The sequence below is a fragment of the Carya illinoinensis genome, chromosome 5 (genome assembly GCF_018687715.1).
Source record: "Carya illinoinensis cultivar Pawnee chromosome 5, C.illinoinensisPawnee_v1, whole genome shotgun sequence".
Lineage (NCBI taxonomy): Eukaryota > Viridiplantae > Streptophyta > Magnoliopsida > Fagales > Juglandaceae > Carya > Carya illinoinensis.
In genome coordinates, this window is record NC_056756.1 from 10,669,937 (window position 1) to 10,692,576 (window position 22,640).

General features: G+C 38.1%; 1 protein-coding gene and 1 pseudogene across 1 annotated transcript; both read left to right on the plus strand.

The window, feature by feature from the left end:
* The first annotated feature begins 222 nt into the window (after positions 1-222).
* LOC122309669 lies at positions 223-21,090 on the plus strand (annotated as a pseudogene).
* On the plus strand, positions 16,399-22,033 carry LOC122309670 (protein FAR1-RELATED SEQUENCE 5-like). Its single transcript, XM_043123236.1, has 2 exons — positions 16,399-19,271; positions 21,457-22,033. The coding sequence occupies exons 1-2, from the start codon at positions 17,082-17,084 to the stop codon at positions 21,628-21,630; spliced, it is 2,364 nt and encodes a 787-aa protein (XP_042979170.1). The 5' UTR covers positions 16,399-17,081; the 3' UTR covers positions 21,631-22,033.
* Positions 22,034-22,640: the final 607 nt, after the last annotated feature.

Consider the following 22,640-nt stretch of genomic DNA (forward strand, 5'->3'; position numbering starts at 1 on the left):
CTCTTTTCTCATTAAATGTTAGCATATATAGTGGGTGGCTTTTCAGTTCCCGTGTTTTATCTTGAAGATTTGTTTTTTCTTTTTAGAAGTCTTGAGCAATTCCAAGAATTGGATTCCCTCATAAGGGGTACTCTAGAGGGGGAATAAAATCTTACTGCAAATGCTATAGAACTGCAGCAATCAGGCAGGGGAAATAGAGTTGGAAAATAAGAAAGCAAGACAATGGCATCACTCGCCAACCAACCACCAAAGAAGGCCATATGCAACCCTGGGGATCCTACTCATCCTCATGGCAACCATAATTCAAGTGGGCAAACTGTTAAATTTGCGAGACGAACTTCGAGCGGGTGGTATGTTAGTTTGTCAAGAGATGACCAAGATATGTCGGGAGAAATATCAAGGGACTACCTGAACTACACTTTGCACCTTCCTCCTGCACTAGACAACCTGCCCATGGACTTGTTTGTGGCCGTCAAGGTTGAAGAACAATATGTTAGGACATTGTGGTACGGGGCATACAATTACAACTGAAGTAGAAATGAGAAAGAATGAAAAATAATGAACACCAAAAAATTTTACATGGAAAAATCTCCAAACTAATTGGAACAAAAAATCTTCCACGGGTAAATTGTAGAAGGATTTCACTATAACAAAAAGATTACAAGAATTTCTCTCTAAAATAAGGAGAGCACAATTGATAATACACTCTCTTATAAAAGGAAAAAAATACATTCTTTCTTATAAAAAGAAAGACAATATTTAGGAAAAATCTCACTATTTTTCTCTCTAAAAACTCTCTCTTTTTCTCTATATTTTGCTTTTAAAATGGGATAGATTTTGAAGAACAAAAGCATGCATATATATAGGAGATGAAGGCGGTGGAATATGGCAGTTTGTCAATGTGAATTCAAGCTTGATATGTGCTTTCAAATAACCTACAATTTTTGACCAATTCTAATTCTTAATGATGAAGAAAAAATGCTTCTTATTCTTTTATTCTTTTGCTGAAAGTTTTGACCCATAAAAGTCCACAAAAGTGGCTTTACCGCCACATTTCTCCCACTTAAAGTCACTTTTGTAATCTTTCTATCTTTTCTACACTTTCCATCTCCATACCACTTACATATCTGCTAGGCCTAAGGAGGATCGACATCAGATAAACTTGTTATTATTAATTGGCTTTATTAATATATCTGCTAGGTTGTCTTTTATATAGATTTTTTGTATATCCACGCTTCCTTCTTTCACCTTCTCACAAACGAAGTGATACTGAACTCATATGTGCTTTGTCTTTGAATGAAATGCTGGATTGTTTACCAAATGCAAAACGCTCTGACTATCACAAAATAAAGCAATCTTCTCTTGTATGTGTCCGAGCTCTTCCAGTAGCATTTGCAACCATATTGCCTCTTTGCTAGCTTGTGTAGCTGCGACATATTCTGCCTCTGTCGTAGAAGTAGCCACGATAGACTGCAATTTTGAAACCTAGCTTACAACTCCTCCAGCAAGAGTAAACACATAACCTGAGGTGGACTTGCTCATGTCAAGATCACCTGCATAATCTGAATCAACATAGCCTCTGACAGTAAATTCTGATCCTTCATAACATAATGCGACATTTGAGGTACCCTTGACATATCTCAAGATCCTCTTTACAGCACTCCAATGCTCTTTACCAGGATTCACCACGTATCGACTAACCACTCCCACTGCTTGTGCAATGTCTAGTCTTGTACAAACCATAGTGAACATTAAGCTACCCAATGCTGATGCGTACGGTATTCGAGACATTTCCATCCTCTCTGCTTCATTACTAGGACTCATACTTGAGGATAACTTAAAATTAATAGGAAAATGGGAGAAATTGGCTTACAATCTTGCATGTTGAAGCGTCGCAAGATTTTCTTCAAATAATTTTTCTGAGAAAGTTATATCTTCTTATTATTTTTGTTTCAATAAATTTGCATCCCTATAATCTTGTTTGTTGGTCCCAAATCCTTCATTTCAAACTCTTTAGCCAACTGTGCCTTTAAGTTTGTAATACGATCTTTGTTAGGGCCTGCTACCAACATGTCGTCAACATACAACAACAGAATAATGAAATTATCATAACCAAATCTCTTGTAGTAAACATAAGGATCTGAACTATGTCTGTTGTATCCAAGGCTCATGATAAAGGAATCAAATCTCTTATACCAACATCTTGGCGCCTGTTTGAGATCGTATAGAGATTTGTTCAACCTGCAAACTAAGTTCTCTTTTTCTTTTTCTTCAAAACCTTTTGGTTGAAGCATATAAATCTCTTCTTCAATTTCTCCATGAAGAAATGCAGTTTTCACGTCTAATTGTTCTAAGTACAAGTCAAATGTAGCATACATCGCAAGGACTGCTCGAACCATTGAGAGTCGAACAACAGGAGAGAATATTTCGTTGAAGTCTATACCTTCTTTCTAAGCGAATCATTTCACCACCAATTTAGCATCATACCGCTCCACTTGGTCATTGCCATTTCATTTGATCTTGTAAACCCATTTGTTTCCGATGGCCTTCCTTCCTTGTGGTAGTGGAACAAGATCCCATGTTTTATTTTTATGGAGAGTTTCAATTTCTTCTTACATTGCAACCATCCACAGAGAAGCTTCTTGGCTATTTGTAACCTTATGGAAAGTTGACGGCTCTCCATCCTCTGTTAGTAGACAGTATGCGACATTTTCCTCCATGATGTACTCTGAGTGCCAATCTGGTTCTCTTTTCTTCCGAGTTGACCGTCAAACTTGTGGAATTGCACACTCAGCTTGTTCTTGTTCTTTGTGCTCTGATGTTGCTTCAGAAGAATCTGGAACTTCTAGTTCTTGTCTTTCTTCAACTTGAACTGTAGTAGTCTCTGGTTTCTATTTTGAAGCGCTATCATTTTCTTTTTATTGTACCTTATCTTCGACAAATACAACATCCCTGCTGATTAGCACCTTGCGGGCAGTGGGATCCCACTGGTGATACCCCTTGACTCCATCAACATACTCTATGAAAATACATTTTCTGGATTTTGGATCCAGTTTTGATGTTTCTTGGGTGTTGTACATAACATAAACAGGACTTTCAAATGTATGTAAGTGAGAATAATCAGTTGGCTTATCAGTCCACATCTCCATCGGCGTTTTCAGATCAATTGCGGTTGATGGTGACCGATTAAACATATAACACGCAGTCTTAACTGCTTCTGCCCAAAATGACTTGGCCATTCCCACAGTTTTCAACATTGCTCTTGTTCGTTCTAACAAGGTTATGTTCATCCGCTCTGCTATTCTATTTTGTTGTTGAGTGTATGCCACCGTGAGCTGCCTTTTGATTCCTTCTTGTTGATAGAAGCTATCAAATTCACTACCAGTATATTCTCCTCCATTGTCTGTCCTTAAACACTTGATCTTCTTTTCAGATTCAAGCTCAACCCGCGCTTTGAATATTTTGAAAACTGGAAATACATCTGCCTTATTTTTTATTGGATACACCCAACATCTCCTAGAGTAATTGTCAATAAATGACACAAAGTATTTTGCTCCTCCTAAGGACAAAACTGGTGCTTGCCAAACATTAGAATGGATTAGTTCTAAGATAGCTTTGCTTCTAGCAGAGGAATTACTGAATTTTAATCTGTGCTGCTTACTAGTAGCATAGTGCTCACAAAAGGGTAATGAAACCTTTTTGAGCCCTGGAAGAAGCTTTTGTTCAGCAAGAATCTTCAAATCTTGTTCTGACATGTGGCCAAGCTTACGGTGGCACATCATTGTTAATTCTTCTGCCGAACTTGCCAACGCAATGAATGCTTCTCCTTCTTGTTGTGTTTCTCATTTAAGCATGTTCAAATTTGTAGCTATCTTTTCCGCTTTCATTATTACTAGTGCGCATTTAACTATTTTCATGATCCCATCTTGAATATGGGTTTTACACCAACTATTATCTAATTGTCCTAAAGGCAATAGATTTTTCTTCAGGCCTTTCACATGACGTACCTCCTGGATGGTGCGAACCGTACCATCACACATCTTCAATTTGATGGTATCAATACCTGCAATCTCCAAGGTATGATCGTCTCCCATGAACACAAATCCTCCTGAGATAGGTTCATATTGATGGAACCATTTTTTTTGGGGAGTTATATGCCATGTTGCTCCTGAGTCAATAAGCCAGACATCAACGAATCTTCTTTTACCTTTAGTAACTGTTGTTGCCTCACTATATACAATTTCATCATTTGATGTGCTTGCTACACAACCCTAAGCTTTTGACAACTCAGGACCTTTTCCTTTAGCTTCTTCGTTCTTCTTGAGATGCCAACACTCCCTTTTGTAGTGCAATTTCTTGCCACAGTGATGACACTTGACATTCTTTTTACTTTTGGATTTTGATCTACTCTGATTTTGACTCCCATTGGGGACACGTTCCATTGATCTCCCTCTCGTTATTACCAAAGTTTCGGCTTGCTGTGAACCTCCCGGTCTATCTTCTTTGCTTTTGTGCCGACTTTCTTCTTCAAGAACCGTAGCTACAATATCATCGAAGACTAGAACTTCAATGTTGTTGGTTAAGTTGATGATGAGTTGATCATACGAATCAGGTAGACTTTGAAGTAGAATTTCAGCATGTTCACCCGTCTCTATGTTATGCCCCATTGCTGTGAGCTGTGAAAATAAAGTGTTGAGGGTGTTGATGTGGTCTGTCACCATAGTTGACTCCATCATCCGAAGGGTGTAAAGTTTTCTCCCCAAGAAAATTTTGTTGTGTAGTGATTTGGCCTCGTATAATTTTGTCAGAATATTCCATATCTCTTTTGCTGTCTTTTTCTTCGCCACACTTGACAATACTCTATCGGCTAGTGTTAGGTGCAGATTAGCAATAGCATTGCCATCCATCTCGTTCTACTTGCCGTCGTTAGTGATCTCATCGGGCCTATCTCCAATTACCGCCAAGCAATTATCTTTCATCAAAACTGCTTTTATTCTCATCTTCCACAATGAGAAATTACTCCCATTGAACTTCTCTATTTCGTACTTCGTCGCCATTATTGAAGATGCCTCATTTCCACTAACTGGATCTAACTGTAGCACGAAAATCGGCTATAAACTTGATGCTCTGATACCACTGTGGTACGGGGCATACAATTACAACTGAAGTAGAAATAAGAAAGAATGAAAAATAATGAATACCAAAAAATTTTACATGGAAAAATCTCCAAATGAATTAGAGCAAAAAATCTTCCACGGGCAAATTATAGAATGATTTCACTATAATAAAAGAATTACAAGAATTTCTCTCTAAAATAAGTAGGGCACAATTGACAAACATTCTCTTATAAAAGGAGAAAAATACACTCTCTTATGAAAGGAAAGACAATATTTAGGAGAAACCTCACTATTTTTCTCTCTAAAAACTCTCTCTCTCTCTCTCTCTCTCTCTCTCTCTCTATATATATATATATATATTTTTTTTTTCTTCCAAAATGGGATAGATCTTGAAGAACAAAAGCATGCATATATATAGAAGATGAAGGCGGTGGAATATGGCGGTTTTTCAATGTGAATTCAAGCTTGATATGTGTTGTCAAATAACCTACAATTTTTGACCAATTCTAATTCTTAATGATGAAGAAAAAATGCTTCTTATCCTTTTATCCTTTTGCCGAAAGTTTTAACCCATACAAGTCCACAAAAGTGGCTTTACCGCCACACAATATGTTTCAAACTCTCCGTTTAATGCTGGATTCATTGATAAGTTAATCGAGTTAGAGGTTTGTCACCCACAGATGAATGAAGCCAAGGGCTCTGCGTGTTCTATGCCTACTTGTGATGGCAAGCTTATGAAGGATGACAGGGGAGCTGATGTAATCCTTTGTGATTGCAGGTACTTGTTTAGCGGATAGCTAGTTTGTTTTATTGTTTATAATCTTTGTTAACGTTCTATAGCAAATCAACCTCAACATTTACAAGCATATCAAAAGGCAAAATACTTCTATTTTAGTTCATCAAGCTAAACAAGAATTGTCATGTACATTGTACTCCCTAGGTTCAAAATTTGCAGAGATTGCTACATGGATGCCCGAAAAGAAAATGGCCTATGTCCTAGTTGCAAGGAGCCATACAAAGTCAAGGACTATGAGGATGGTACTCTACATTTTTTAGGTAGACCGTCGCCATTCCCAGCTGGCTCAGCCCTAGATGGGTCAAAAAGAGATGACAATAATATGGTTATGACGAAGAGGAACCAAATTGGAGGTTTTGATCACAACCAGTGGCTGTTCGAGACCAAGGATACTTATGGCGTGGGTAATGCTTTTTGGCCCTATGATGACACACATGAGGATGATGGAGATCATGAGGGATTCAAGGAAGGTACGGAATCAATGGATAAGCCTTGGGAGCCGCTTACTCGAAAATTGCCGATCTCAGCAGGCATCATTTGCTCTTACAGGTTACGTATCTAACTTCTTTTATACTAACTTATTTGCCCTGTAAAATGTTATAGATGTCTACTACAATATACATCCCAGCTTTTGTCCCCCACCAGCTTCCACCCAAATCAATCATTGGAAATGAAACAATTGCTCACGAATAATCAACAACATATATATTTTTCATTAAAAAAACTCCATGAACAAACATGTTTCATGTATTAATAGATTGTATTGAAAGAAGAGACGAATACATTGTGATCATACGATAACTTATATTTATTTGACACAGGTTCTTCATCTTTGTTCGGTTTATGGAGCTCTTTTTGTTCTTGCAATGGAGAATAGCACATCCAAATGACGATGCAGTGTGGTTGTGGCTAATGTCTGTGGTGTGTGAGATATGGTTTGCCTTCTCTTGGATTCTTGATCAAATTCCCAAGCTCTGCCCTCTCAATCGTTCAACCGATCTTCAGATCCTCCATGACAAGTTTGAAATGCCATCACCATCTAATATCATTGGCATCTCAGACCTTCCCGGTGTTGACTTATTTGTCTCCACAGCTGATCCTGAAAAAGAGCCACCTCTAGTCACTTCTAACACTATCCTTTCAATTCTATCTGTTGACTACCCAGTGGAAAAACTTGCATGTTACCTCTCTGATGATGGAGGCTCCCTCTTAACTTTTGAGGCAATGGCCGAGGTTGCAAGTTTTGCTAATTTATGGGTTCCTTTTTGTAGAAAACATGATATTGAGCCAAGAAATCCGGAGAGCTACTCTAGCTTAAAAGTTGACCCTACCAAGAATAAGAGCACGCCCCATTTTGTGAAGGATAGAAGAAAAATGAAAAGGGAATACGATGAGTTCAAGCTTAGAATTAACGGGCTTTCGGATTCAATCAGGAGAAGATCAGATGCATTCAATGCAAGGGAGGAAATGAAGATGCTGAAGCACATGAGGGAGAGTGGGGCTAACCCTTTGTAGCCAATGAAGGTAATCCCAAAGGCCACATGGATGGCGGATGCCACCCGTTGGCCTGGCAATTGGTCCGTCCCTACTAGTGAACATTACAAAGGTGATCATGCAGGAATTCTTCAGGTACGATATGACTCAAAAAGAAAAATCGATCTTCTATATCATGTCAATTTTCTTCAATATTTCAAATTTTCATAAATAAAAAAAAAATCCCAAATCCTAATTGCACACCAATATATACTCTTTGCAATGTGAACGAACAACCCACAGGTGATGCTGAAGCCCCCTAACAATGACCACAGGTGGGGAAGACGATAAGATCATAGACTTCACAAATGTGGACATACGCCTCCCCATGTTTTTTTATGTATCACGCGAGAAGAGGCCAGGCTATGAACGCGCTGGTAAGAACATCTGCTTTCCTTTCCAATGGCCCATTTATCCTCAATCTTGATTGCGACCACTACATATACAACTGCAAAGCGATTCGTGAAGGAATGTGCTTCGTGATGGAAGAAGGTGGCGAGAACATTTGCTACATTCAATTCCCACAGAGATTTGAAGGCTTTGATCCTTCTGACCGTTATGCTAATCACAACACCGTATTCTTTGACGGAAACATGCGAGCCCTTGATGGTGTTTAGGTCATGCTCTTTCCTTCAACCTTTCTTTTATTTTCATTTGGAATATTGAAGCTGGTAATTCATTTCCAAGTAACTAAAGACAAATTACTTACATGTAAAACTATGTTTGACATCGCAGGGCCCATTTTATGTGGGTACTGGCTGCATGTTCAGGCGGTTTGCACTATATGGTTTTGACCCACCACAACTGGACAAGATTTCCCAGAAGACCGAGTCTGAGGCAGAAGCTTTGAGGCCCACCAACTTCTATCTTGAGCTACACATAAACATGAATCTTCTGCCCAAACATTTTGGAAATTCTACAATGCTAGCAGAATCCATACCCTTGGCTGAGTACCAAGGTCGTCCCCTAGCGGATCATCCTGCTGTCAAGTATGGAAGACCTCCTGGTGCTCTCAGGGTCCCACGTGACCCACTTGATGCTGCTATGATCGCCGAATCTGTTTCTGTCATTTCTTGCTGGTATGTATTGAACATATACTATAATTGTTAAGCCGAATATATTGCTGATATGTTTATTCAGTTTTGTGCATCTTAGCCAGATAAGATTAGATCAATTCCTGTTTCATATAATAAACTAGTATATGGACTAAAAACTTCATGTGTAGCTAGGAAGCTTCCATAAAAGCTTGCACCAGATCATGAAGAAGTTGTGGCGTTCGGGATTGAATTGATTTCTAACTTTTCGAGTATGGTATAGTTCTAACATGCATGCATGTATTGCATGCCTTGATGGTATTCATGTCAACTTGCCAATGTGATTGAGATTTAAGTACATGCATGTTTCATATATATTTGACAGGTATGAGGACAAGACAGAATGGGGCGACCGGGTGGGTTGGATTTATGGTTCTGTCACTGAGGATGTGGTTACAGGCTACCGCATGCACAACCGTGGATGGCGCTTAGTCTACTACATCACCAAGCGTGATGCATTTCGTGGGTCGGCACCGATTAACCTCACTGATCGACTTCACCAGGTGCTTCGCTGGGCCACTGGCTCCGTTGAGATTTTCTTCTCTAGAAACAATGCCTTGCTTGGCTCTAGACGCCTCAAGTTTCTCCAGCGTATAGCTTACCTAAACGTCGGCATCTACCCTTTCACCTCAGTATTCCTTATTGTCTATTGCTTTCTCCCTGCACTCACTTTTCTCCGGACAATTCATTGTCCAGACTTTAAATGTCATCTTCTTAGTTTATCTACTCATCATAACAATATGCTAATCGCTTTGGCCATCCTAGAGGTAAAATGGTCTGGTTGTTGGTTTTATGTTTAACTTAGTGGTCAAGTGGTTAGTTATCACCACGTCTGCAATGTCCTTTTATTTTGCTATTTGTTAATTGTTGATTTAGTCTTACTGCCACGTTATAGCAAATGTAAAACGTGGGCTATGTTTCTGTTTTCAGTTTCCTTTGTAAGGCTATTTAATAGCCATAGTCTGTTATTTCAATTGTGCAGAGTATGTGCGATTTCCTCCATCTTCTCTGTTTTATCCCTTTAGTCTCTATTTTCTAACAATTGGTATCAGAGCCCCATACCAGGGGCCTGATTAAATAGAAGCAGCAGTCTTCTAGGAGTGATTTACAAATGACGACAGAGAGTTCATTTGTACAGCCAGCTGTTCCAAAGTTTGATGGGTATTATGATCATTGGGCGATGCTCATGGAGAACTTCTTGAGATCAAAGGAGTATTGGGGACTGGTGGAAAATGGAGTTCCTGCAGCAGCAGAAGGTGCTGTTTTCACTGATGCACAGAGGAAGCATATTGAAGACCAGCAGTTGAAAGATTTGAAAGCAAAGAACTATCTATTTCAGGCATTAGATCGTTCCATCCTAGAAACCATCCTTAACAAGACGACTTCAAAGGATATTTGGGACTCTATGAAGCAGAAATATCAAGGTACATCACGAGTAAAGCGTGGAAATCTGCAAGCTCTTCGAAAGGAGTTTGAAGTTCTTCATATGAAAATGGAGTTCCTGCAGCAGCAGAAGGTGCTGTTTTCACTGATGCACAAAGGAAGCATATTGAAGACCAGCAGTTGAAAGATTTGAAAGCAAAGAACTATCTATTTCAGGCATTAGATCGTTCCATCCTAGAAACCATCCTTAACAAGACGACTTCAAAGGATATTTGGGACTCTATGAAGCAGAAATATCAAGGTACATCACGAGTAAAGCGTGGAAATCTGCAAGCTCTTCGAAAGGAGTTTGAAGTTCTTCATATGAAGATAGGAGAATCTGTGAATGAGTATTTTTCTCGCACTCTTACCATCGCCAACAAGATGAAAGCAAATGGTGAAGATAAGGGTAATACTGCTGTTGTTGAGAAAATTTTAAGATCCATGACTCCTAAGTTTGATTATGTTGTGTGTTCTATTGAGGAATCTAAAGATATTGATACTCTAACCATTGATGAACTGCAAAGTAGCCTAATTGTGCATGAACAACGCATGAGCTCCCATTTTGAGGAAGGACAGGTCTTGAAGATTACTCATGGTGATCACTCGGGAGGAAGAGGTCGTGGTCGTGCCAACTATAGAGGAAGAGGAAGAGGTCGAAACAGGAGGTCTTTTGATAAAGCCACGGTGGAATGCTATAATTGTCACAAGCTAGGACATTTTGCATGGGAATGTCCAAGCAAAGAAATAGAGGCAAATTATGCAGAGAATCAAGAAGAGATGCTGTTAATGACATATGTGGATCTGAACAAAGCTAGTAGAGAAGATATATGGTTTCTAGACTCTGGTTGCAGCAATCATATGTGTGGAAAGAAGGAGTATTTCTCAGATCTTGATGGAAATTTTCGAGATTCTGTGAAGCTTGGCAACAACACAAGCATGGTGGTTTTAGGAAAAGGAAATGTCAGGCTGCAAATGAATGGCATAACTCAAATCATTACAAGTGTATTCTATGTACCCGAGTTGAAGAATAATCTGCTAAGTATTGGACAGTTGCAAGAAAAAGGTCTTACTATTTTATTTCAGCATGGCAAGTGTAAGGTGTTCCATTCACTAAAAGGTTTGATTATGGATTCGAAAATGTCCTCAAATCGAATGTTTGTCTTGCATGCTTTATCTCAGCCTATATTATCCACTTGTTTCAACACAATCACAGAAGATATTGTACAGCTTTGGCATTGTCAGTATGGACATTTGAGTTTTACAGGTTTAAAAACTCTTCAGCAAAAACAAATGGTAAATGGATTACCACAATTTCAATCTCCCTCCAAGTTATGCAAGGACTGCTTAGTGGGGAAACAACACAGGGATTCGTTTCCAAAAAGGAGTACCTGGCGAGCTGTAGAGATTCTTCAGTTAGTGCATGCAGACATTTGTGGACCCATTACACCCATCTCTAACAGCAACAAAAGGTACCTGCTTACTTTCACTGATGATTTTAGTAGAAAAACATGGGTTTATTTTTTGGTAGAGAAATCAGAAGCCTTTACTATTTTCAAGAATTTTAAGACTCATGTTGAGAAGGAAACCAGTTCTTTTCTGAAAAGCCTGCGAACTGATCGAGGAGGTGAGTTTACATCTCAGGAATTTGTAACTTTTTGTGCTGTAAATGGTATACGACGACAGCTAACAGCTGCATATACACCACAACAAAATGGTGTTGCGGAACGCAAGAATAGAACTATCATGAATATGGTTCGAAGCATGCTGGTAGCAAAGAAAATTCCCAAGACTTTTTGGCCTGAAGCAGTAAATTGGACAGTGCATGTTCTGAATAGAAGTCCAACTTTGGCAGTTCAAAACAAGACTCCAGAAGAAGCTTGGAGTAAAGTTAAGCCTTCAGTTGATTATTTTAGAGTTTTTGGATGCATTTCTCATGTTCATATTCCTGATAATAAGAGAACTAAGCTAGATGACAAGAGTTTCAGTTGTGTTTTGTTGGGAGTTAGTGAAGAATCAAAGGCTTACAGACTTTATGATCCAGTTTCGAAAAAGATGATTATTAGTAGAGATATTGTATTTGAAGAAGATAAGCACTGGGATTGGGATAAGAAGTATGAAGCAGGTATTATATGTGATTTGGAATGGGGTGATTCTGAAGAAAAAGTAACTGTAAATGAAGAAGAAAATGTTGATGCTGATGTAGAAGAAAATGCAGAAGTAAATGAAGATGATGGTGCTGCTGAAACAGTTTCTCAAGAAGTAAATGAAGGTGCTGCTGAAACAGATTCTCAGTTTGCAACAAGAAATCGCAGACCACCTGTATGGATGAGAAATTATGAAACTGGAGAAGGTCTTTCCGAGGAAGAGAATGAAGTTCAACTTGCAATGTTTGCAGTTGCTGATCTTATTTATTTTGAAGAAGCAGTTAAAAGTGAGAAATGGAGAACAGCTATGGATGTTGAAATGGAAGCAATAAAGAAAAATGGTACTTGGGAATTAACAGAATTACCTAAGGGAGGAAAGACAATTGGAGTAAAGTGGGTTTATAAGACCAAGGTAAATGAAAATGGAGAAATAGAAAAGCACAAAGCTCGGCTTGTAGCGAAAGGTTACACACAGCAATATGGGGTGGATTATACTGAAGTTTTTGCACCTGTGGCACGTATGGAGACAATCCGTTTGGTGATTGCACTTGCAGCTCAAAGAGGGTGGTCCATTTATCAATTGGATGTGAAATCTGCATTCTTACATGGTAAGTTGAATGAAGAAGTCTTTGTAGAGCAGCCTTGTGGTTATGTGCAAAAAGGAAATGAGCAAAAAGTTTATAAGCTAAAGAAGGCACTTTATGGGCTTAAGCAAGCACCCCATGCTTGGTATAGTTGCATAGAAGCATATTTCATGAAGGAAGTGTTTGAAAAGTGTGACTATGAGCATACTTTATTCATCAAGACTAACAAGGAAGATAAAGTTTTGATTGTAAGTTTGTATGTCGATGATCTAATCTTTACTGGAAATGATGAATCAATGTTTACAGAATTTAAACATTCCATGAAGGATGAGTTTGATATGACTGATCTTGGTAAGATGAGGTATTTTCTTGGTCTTGAAGTTTTGCAAAAATCTGATGGTATTTTTGTTAACCAGAAAAAATATGCATCTGAGGTATTACACAAGTTTGGAATGGATAAAAGTAATTCTGTCTTTAATCCCATTGTTCCCGGTTGCAAGCTTGTGAAGGATGAAGGAGGAGTTAAAGTGGACAAGACTTACTATAAGCAGATTGTAGGAAGTCTCATGTACCTTACAGCCACTCGACCAGATTTAATGTTTGTAGTAAGCATCATTAGTAGGTATATGGAGAATCCTACTGAATTACATCTACAGATAGCAAAAAGGGTGCTGCGTTATTTAAAAGGAACAACTGATTTTGGGATTTTTTATAGAAAGGGAGGAGATGATGAGCTTGTTGCCTACACTGATAGTGACTATGCTGGTGATTTAGAAGATAGGAAGAGTACATCAGGCTATGTTTTTCTGTTGAGTTCAGGGGCAATTTCTTGGTCATCGAAAAAACAACCAGTAGTGAGTCTATCTACCACAGAGGCAGAGTTCATTGCTGCAACTTCATGTGCATGTCAGGCAGTATGGCTTAAAAGAGTTTTGGGAAAACTGGATCAAAATCAAAGCAAGTCATGTGTAATTCAATGTGATAGTAGCTCTGCAATCAAGCTTTCAAAGAATCCTGTGATGCATGGTCGAAGTAAGCATATAGATGTTCGTTTTCATTTTCTTAGAGATCTTACAAAGGATGGTATTGTGGAGTTGGTGCACTGTGATACACAAGATCAACTGGCTGATATAATGACTAAGCCACTCAAGCTGAACACTTTTGCCAAGCTGCGAGAACAATTGGGAGTCTGTTCTGAAAATGATGTAAACTGAAGCTCATAGCATTCAGTTTAAGGGAGGAAATGTTGGTTTTATGTTTAACTTAGTGGTCAAGTGGTTAGTTATCACCACGTCTGCAATGTCCTTTTATTTTGCTATTTGTTAATTGTTGATTTAGTCTTACTGCCACGTTATAGCAAATGTAAAACGTGGGCTATGTTTCTGTTTTCAGTTTCCTTTGTAAGGCTATTTAATAGCCATAGTCTGTTATTTCAATTATGCAGAGTATGTGCGATTTCCTCCATCTTCTCTGTTTTATCCCTTTAGTCTCTATTTTCTAACACTGGTGTGGGATTGGAAGAGTGGTGGAGGAATGAACAGTTTTGGCTCATATCTGGAACCAGTTCTCACTTGGCTGCTGTAGTACAAGGCCTTCTCAAAGTGATTGCAGGTATCGAAATATCTTTCACATTGACTTCCAAGTCAGCGTTAGAGGAGAATGACGACATTTTTCAAGACTTATACCTCGTCAAGTGGACTTCGTTGATGATTCCACCAGTCGTCATTGCGATGTTGAACATAGTTGGTATTGCTGTTGCATTCTCGAGGACCATTTGCAGCATGACACCTCAGTGGAGTACTTTCGTTGGTGAAATAATCTTTTGGGTGTTGGCTCATTTGTATCCTTTTGCCAAGGGTTTGATGGGAAGGAGAGGGAAGACACCAACAATTGTGTTTGTCTGGTCAGGTCTCATAGCAATTACACTATCCTTGCTCTGGATTGCCATCAACCCACCAAAGGGAAGCATTAATGGAGACCGAGGTTTGATCAACTCCTGTGACTATGAGTGGAAAAGTGATTGATGGCCCTTTAATTTTTATGATCAGATATCCAGAGTCATCTCTCCAGGGACGATTACGAGGGATCTTTTTAAAATTAATGTAACAAAACATGAAAAAAAACTTTACCCACGAATGCTGTACGTGTAGGAAACAATACCGCTGGAAGGAAAATGATACTATATCCTTACCTTTGGTTTGCATATGAATTTATATAATTTATAAAGAGTAATATTACAAGCAATCGTGCATGATACAAGTAGTATATAGTCATTTTAAAAATAAAATAGAGTTTATTATTAAAAAATTAATTTTTTTATATAAATATTATATTTATTTATTTTTTCTAAAATAACAGTAAGATATTTATACCTTCACGATTATAAATATTATTTTTAATTTTTTAAAAAATATTGACATGTGCAGGAATACACGGTGGACGGGCATGGCAACAACGTCCATAATTAAATGCCAAATCTTCCAACAAATAAGTTTAGTGAAAAAAGTAGACAAATCTTGAATTGATGTACAAATATTAAATTTACATAAAAGAAAATTACCTTTCAATGATAAATTTTAATTTTTTTAAACTTATATATATATATATATATGTGAAAGATGTTTTCATTACGTGTTCTGCCACGTGTCATTACGACCTGATGGGCTTTCGTTGGGTGATGGGTATTTAGCAACAGCCAATCCAAGTTTCATCTTGTGGTGGTTCTATCTGCAGCTGCACGTCTCAAAGAAAAGAAATTTCCCACTAAATGATATTCGATTCTTGTTATTTTAAAATAAAAATCACTTTTTTTGGCCATTCAAAATTATTTCTGTTTTCATATAATGGTTTTTTCTTTTTTCATCGTGTGTCACGAATTTTAATTTTTTTAAAAGCATTATACTTTATAAATAGTTTTAAACTTTTTATATTAGTTTTATTGACTTATGTTATTTTTATATGTGTATGTTTGCACAATACTTTCAATAGTGTCCCTCGTAATTATAAAAAAAAAAAAAACTAAAATATTAATATCTTTCTTAATTAGTTGATGAGTGAAAGGTGATGAATTTATTATTTTAATAAGTAGGTCATAAATAATTTTCTCTAATTTAAAATTTTAAAATTCTCGATTACTCAAGTAATACCTTTTTAATAAAAAAAACCAACAAACGTTATTTATAAAAGGAAAAGGAATCTAAAAAATAGACGTAGGTTTTTACAAATTTAAAATTCGGCAAAACTCAAAAGGACAGATTATTAAAAATTTCTTTCATGGCAAATACTTTAGGCATAAACAAACTATACATATATTTTAAAAAATTGTATACTAATTATTCTTTATTAGCGATATTGTTTTTTTATAAGAGAACTATTATAAATATAAAGAGATTATATAAGGTAAACTTACAAACTGATGTGGTTTTATAAAATTTGTTAGATTTACTTTATAATAAAAATAACTTTACAATTTGATATATTACATTAATATTTTTCATTCTATCAATTTATAAATTTATTTTTATTTAATTTTTTTTGTGATTAAAATATTTTTCTTTTTAAAAAGACCACATAAATTGTTTATTTGAGGTTTATAACTGGCATATTCTTCGACAAATACGGATCAGATGATCAAAGTTGTTAATCAACGGTCGATGAGCGTTTACAAAGAAGTAGGTTATGAGTAGAGCTTACAGGGGATCAAAATGGAAGGAGCTTTGGGTACAGGATAGAATACGAAGAAACCCACCCACAATTCGCAAACTCTCAGCGCTCTTTTTCTTCCTTTTCTTCAAATCGTACTTTGTCAGTCTCCCTCCCTCCCTCTCTCTCTCTCTCTCTCCCTAACAAGTTTTCGTCAATTTTTTTTCTTCTTTATGTTTTTTTGGAAGGAACGGACCTGCCCAATTCCTAACCAAACCCCCGCCAGAGCAATTCTAGGGTTTCTCTACAAGAACCCTAGAAAAGCAACAAACTTTTCTTCTTCTACTCCGTCTTTCGCATTTCTGTGTTAAACCCACAACTAGTGCAGAAGGGGAAAAAAGGGCTCTTGCTATTGTCTTCTTCTTGTTTTGTTGGGTTCTTCTTTTCCTTGGTTCTTATTGTTCATGTTGCAGTGATAGTTTGGGGAGGGAGTTCTTTAGGCTGAAGATGGAGCAGGAGCTCACGCTCTGTCAAAGAGTCCTTTTCGCCCGCGAGGGTCAGTAGTACTTTATTTATTTCTTTCTCTCTCAGTTTATTCTCCTTTGTAATTATAAAATTTGTATTACTCCATGCCTTTTTCCTCTGCAACTCTAGTGAGACTTAATACTTGCACAGTAACACTATAAATACGAAGCATATAAAAATTCACACGGTGGGGTTGAGTTGAGATCCTTCGTTGTCCCCACATGGATAACGAGATTCTCGAATTTGACATTGGGTTGGGAGGAGGTGGTGGTGGACGAGAAGTTGACGATGATGCCATAGATATTGACGATGAAGAAATGGCTGATAGCCCATCTCCCACCAGTGGTGGTGCTGGAGGTGGTGCTGCCAGCAGCGGTGAAATCTACCTTCCTGAGGGGGACCTCTTGGACCTTGAACCTTATGAAGGCATGGAATTTGAGTCTGAAGAGGCTGCCAAGGCCTTTTATAATTCTTATGCTCGCCGTGTTGGCTTCAGTACACGTGTCAGCTCCTCCCGTCGTTCCAGACGGGATGGAGCCATTATACAGAGGCAATTCGTCTGTGCTAAGGAGGGCTTCCGCAACTTGAATGAGAAGCGCACTAAGGACAGAGAGATTAAGCGCCCTCGGACAATTACTAGAGTGGGATGCAAAGCATCCTTGTCTGTCAAGATGCAGGACTCAGGAAAATGGGTTGTGTCTGGGTTTGTCAGGGAACACAACCATGAGCTGGTTCCCCCCGATCTGGTGCACTGTCTTCGCTCTCACAGGCAAATCTCTGGTCCTGCCAAGACCTTGATTGATACCCTGCAGGCTGCTGGAATGGGTCCTCGAAGGATTATGTCTGCCCTCATTAAAGAGTATGGTGGAATAAGCAAAGTTGGATTTACGGAGGTTGACTGTAGGAACTATATGAGGAATAACCGTCAGAGAAGCTTAGAAGGGGACATTCAACTTGTTCTGGATTATTTGCGGCAAATGCAGGCAGAAAACCGCAATTTCTTCTATGCGGTGCAGGGTGAAGAGGATCAGTCCATGAGCAATGTCTTCTGGGCTGATCCAAAAGCAAGATTGAACTTTACGTACTTTGGTGATACAGTTACATTTGACACTACCTACCGGTCCAATAGGTACCGTTTGCCCTTCGCACCTTTCACTGGGGTAAACCATCATGGACAGCCTGTTTTGTTTGGTTGTGCTTTCCTAATAAATGAATCTGAAGCATCATTTGCGTGGCTTTTTAAGACATGGCTTATGGCAATGTCTGGCAGACCTCCAGTGTCCATAACAACTGATCATGATGCGGTGATACGATCAGCAGTCACACAGGTTTTCCCAGAGACCCGCCACCGTTTCTGCAAATGGCACATCTTCAAAAAGTGCCAGGAGAAGTTGTCCCATGTGTTTCTCAAACACCCGAGTTTTGAAGCTGACTTTCATAAATGTGTTAACTTGACTGAATCAATTGAGGAATTTGAGTCTTGCTGGCTATCTCTTGTTGATGGTTATGATTTGAGGGATCATGAGTGGCTTCAAACAATATACTCTGCTCGCAGGCAATGGGTGCCTGTTTATCTACGGGATACTTTCTTTGCAGAAATGTCCATTACCCAGAGAAGTGATAGTATGAATTCATACTTTGATGGTTATGTGAATGCCTCAACCAATCTAAACCAGTTCTTTAAGCTGTATGAGAAAGCTCTAGAGAGTCGCAATGAGAAAGAAGTGAAAGCAGATTATGATACCATGAATGCCGCCCCAGTTTTGAAGACTCCTTCACCAATGGAGAAACAAGCATCTGAGCTATACACGAGAAAATTGTTCATGAGATTTCAAGAGGAGCTAGTTGGAACACTAACTTTCATGGCATCCAAGGCTGAGGACGATGGGGAAGTAATCACATATCAAGTGTCAAAGTTTGGGGAGGATAATAAGCCTTATTGTGTTAAATTCAATGTGTTGGAGATGAAAGCAACTTGTAGTTGCCAGATGTTTGAGTTTTCAGGTATTCTTTGTAGACATGTATTGGCAGTTTTCAGAGTGACCAATGTGCTTACACTCCCGTCTCACTATATTTTAAAACGTTGGACAAGAAATGCCAAGAGCAGTGTTATATTAGAAGAACGGACTAGTATTGTATATACCAATTATCTAGAATCTCATACAGTTCGATACAATACTCTACGGCACGAGGCTTTTAAATTTGTAGATGATGGGGTGAAGTCTCCAGAAACTTATGATGCAGCAATGGATGCCTTGCAAGTGGCTGCAAAAAAAGTTGCTCATGCAACAAAGAGTGAGGGAAAATTAGGCACGGCCAACGGGGCTGTTAGGCGGAACTTGGCCTTTGATGGAAGTGCAAATCGCACCAGGGATGATTTTGAAGGGAGATCAGCACAGCAAATGTCTGAGGTCAGGGTTATTTTCATTTTCCTGTCCTTTTCTTATTTAGCCTGTAAATACGTAATCTGACCACAATAGTTTCTGCTTTCATATGTTCTCTTAAAGTCGAAATTTTATTTTATTTTGTTCGTTTCCCGACTGGTGCAATTACTATTGTTTCTGATCAAAAAAATTTTGATTAGCTTGAATAATGTGGTATATCACTCTCACTCTCAATTAAATTAGATTTATGATAAGCGCTTCCATCATGATATAGTTGTAGAGTGTTGGATCTTGCAACGTGCCTACAAGTCTGTTACACAAACCGCTGTGATCATATTATTTTTTTAAGTTCATTCTTAAACCACTGCAATCATATTATTGAAAAAAAAAAAAAAGCAAGAAAGAAAAACTACTGTGATCATAGTCTCCATGTGCATGGTGGGAGATGGAAGGTACCTGACGATGTTTTCAAATAAGAACACCATCCCTAATCATTATTACTATTTGCAAAGTAGATTTTGAGAAGTACTTGTATACTTCCTGTGTACTTGGGCTATGTCTATTTATTTGATTCAATAAAACTTCTTATTACTTATAAAAAAAGAAAGATTTTGAGAAGTATATGCTTCATATGATGGAAGTTGGGGATGCAAGTTGGGTTAAAGAGTGTCTAGGAGCTAATCATTTGATCCTTAACTACTGCACCAGATGAATTTCTACCATCTCCTGGAATTCCTTGGGGATGTGCCTTCAATATTGATTTTGTAATTGGCTTGTAATGGGCAGTTTAGTTATCTTGGAAGATCCTTGCTGCAGAGTAATTGATTGTATTTGTGAGACCTTTAGATAACTGGATTTACCTTTCTCTTCCTTTGGTGGAGTTATTATTGTTGTTTTGGATTGAATACATTTCTTGTTCCATATACATTTCCTGTCAAACTTGACTAGGAACTACAAAGAGTTTAATATGTGATTGTAGAATAAGAGAATTTATGTGATATGAGTCTGCTCCAGTTGCAACTGTGTATTGTGTGAATTAATTTCTAAAACCATTCTTTATAATTTACTTATAAAAAAAAGAAGCTATTCTTTACAATCTAATCAGGCATTAGTGCGTGTTGATGGTTTCCAGTTAGATTTTACATTCTATGCAATGATGATGATCTGATAAGCGTGTGCATGTATTTGTGTGTATATTCTTTTGGTCCATGTATAAGTATTGAACACTTAACCTGCTTTGACACTTATGTGGCAGTTACTTCTGCTTTAATGTTATGTAAATGCTTCATAATCATGATGGACAGTGATTCTTTGTGGGTTGTTTCACACCATCTAGGATTTGGACTTGCCTTTGGATGATAAGTTTCCAAAAAGTTTAATTAAGAAGTTTGAAAAAATTGGCAGTTTTTTGCTGTTAATTCATAGAATGTTATCTAAAAGGAGGAAAATGGTATTAATGATAGGTATATTTGCTCCTTTCATGATTCCATAGCATTCCTTTGGGTTTGACAGTAGTGCAATCTTTTTGTTGAAATGTAAGATTCTGCCACTTCTATAGTTTCTTCTATTTCTTGATTAGGATAATAATTTAATTTAAAAGAACACAAAAGGCGCATTCCATGTATGAAGAGATGTGTACGAAAGTCATCTAGCCAGATTTTTTTTTTTTTTTTTTTTTTTTTTTTTTTTTTTTTTTTTATAGCTAGAAATTGGACAAGATTCAAATAATCATGGGAAGTAAGCCCATCATTCCTTTCCCTCTAAATATACCATATGGGGAGGCATGTAAGAATCATTTTCCACACTGCTTAGATGTGTGAACTACCGCCTAATCCTCTACATGAGTGAAAAAGGTCCACTATGCTTTTGGGGTTGACCTAAGCAAAATCAACTTCTAGTTCTATTCTAGTGCAATCCTTCTTGATGAGGCCTGAACACATTCTTTGAGATCCCTCAGAATTGCATTCCTATTGAGTGGGGAAGGATGGAATTCTCTTTCCTCTATTTCTTATGTTTTTGCTTACTAGAGTAGTTTTTATTTGCTTGGCACCTGGAACAGAGCATTCACACAGGTCAGTCTAATTTAATTTTTGCTTGCCTTTTACTGTCTTGCTAGTTCACTTGAGTTGCAATACGATAATGTGAAATCCAACTCTCCGTATATACTGGATAGATCTTCCGTACCCTCTTTAAACATTGTTTTTATGAGCAGGATGATATGGACAAGAGAATCCGAGAACTAACCAACGAACTGGAAGGTGCAAATCGGAAATGTGAGGTTTATCGGGCTAACCTGCTTTCAGTTTTAAAAGATATTGAGGATCATAAGCTGCAGTTGTCGATTAAGGTGCAAAACATAAAGATTAGTATGAAAGACGGCCTCTAAAGGTCCGATACTGATATACATGTTGTGTTTCTTTGGACTGGACTGTTCCTTTCACTTTTGGATGGTGTAGAAATCGGATAGTGTTCATGTTACATTGCCTTGCACAGTACAGTGTATTCGATGTCTCTAGATGTTAAATTGTAATAAATTAAGTTGTAGTTACTTTATTTAAAGTCTGAGAATGGTTGTGGCCTTCAGGCCTTGTATCCGAGGAACATAGAGGAATTATCCTGGAATATGGACCGTCAGGGAAAGGCAACAAGTGCAGACAAGAAGCAGGGATCATGTTATAGATCTTGGCTGCTGATTCGGTCATCGTTTTGACATTTCACCATGTAAATACGTACTTGCTAGATTTGATTTCTTTCCCCCCTTAATAAAGATACATGTCTATTTTCTTCTCTCTCTCTTTCTCTCTCTCATGACGGGGTTGTTCTGTCACATTTCTCGCAACAGCTAAGCAGGTTTGCTCGATACAAGTTGGTTTGTACTCTCCCGTGTGGCGGCATTGCTGTCCATGCTAGATGCAAATTAACATCAAAGATTTGGCACGTGGTACAAACTAGATTTAGAAATGTATGCCCAGTTTTATAAAGCTGTTGATCTTGTAAGTTAGGAAAAGTCTTCTTGCAGGCATGAGGCGGACCATTTCGCGCACCAATGCTGACATGGAAAAAAGGAAACGCCGCGTTTCATGAAATGGAGATTTCATTTTTGGGGTTCATCTCTCTATGGTACGTTTTTGAAAGTTTTTCCTCCATCTAAACGAAGGCTCCTCCCCACCTGAACGATAACTCCTCCCCTATCAATCTCCCCACGCACTCACTCTTGCTGAAGACTGAGATGTTCGAAGACTCCTCCCCCAAAGTTTTTTGTTCGTTGTTGTTCCTCTTCCTCGACTCTGCGGCGTAGATCCGAAGAGTTTGGGAAACCCTAAATCCTTCGAGCTCCTCAAAAAGCAAATGAGTCTCGTTTTTTATGCTTCTCTTTGCTCGTTTGGCTACTGCAAT

Excerpts from the sequence above, each read along its gene's own strand:
- LOC122309670 (XM_043123236.1), top strand. The coding sequence starts at position 17,082 with ATGGATAACGAGATTCTCGAATTTGACATTGGGTTGGGAGGAGGTGGT. Across the intron at positions 19,272-21,456 it reads CAGCACAGCAAATGTCTGAG|GATGATATGGACAAGAGAAT; the intron begins GTCAGGGTTATT and ends TTTTATGAGCAG.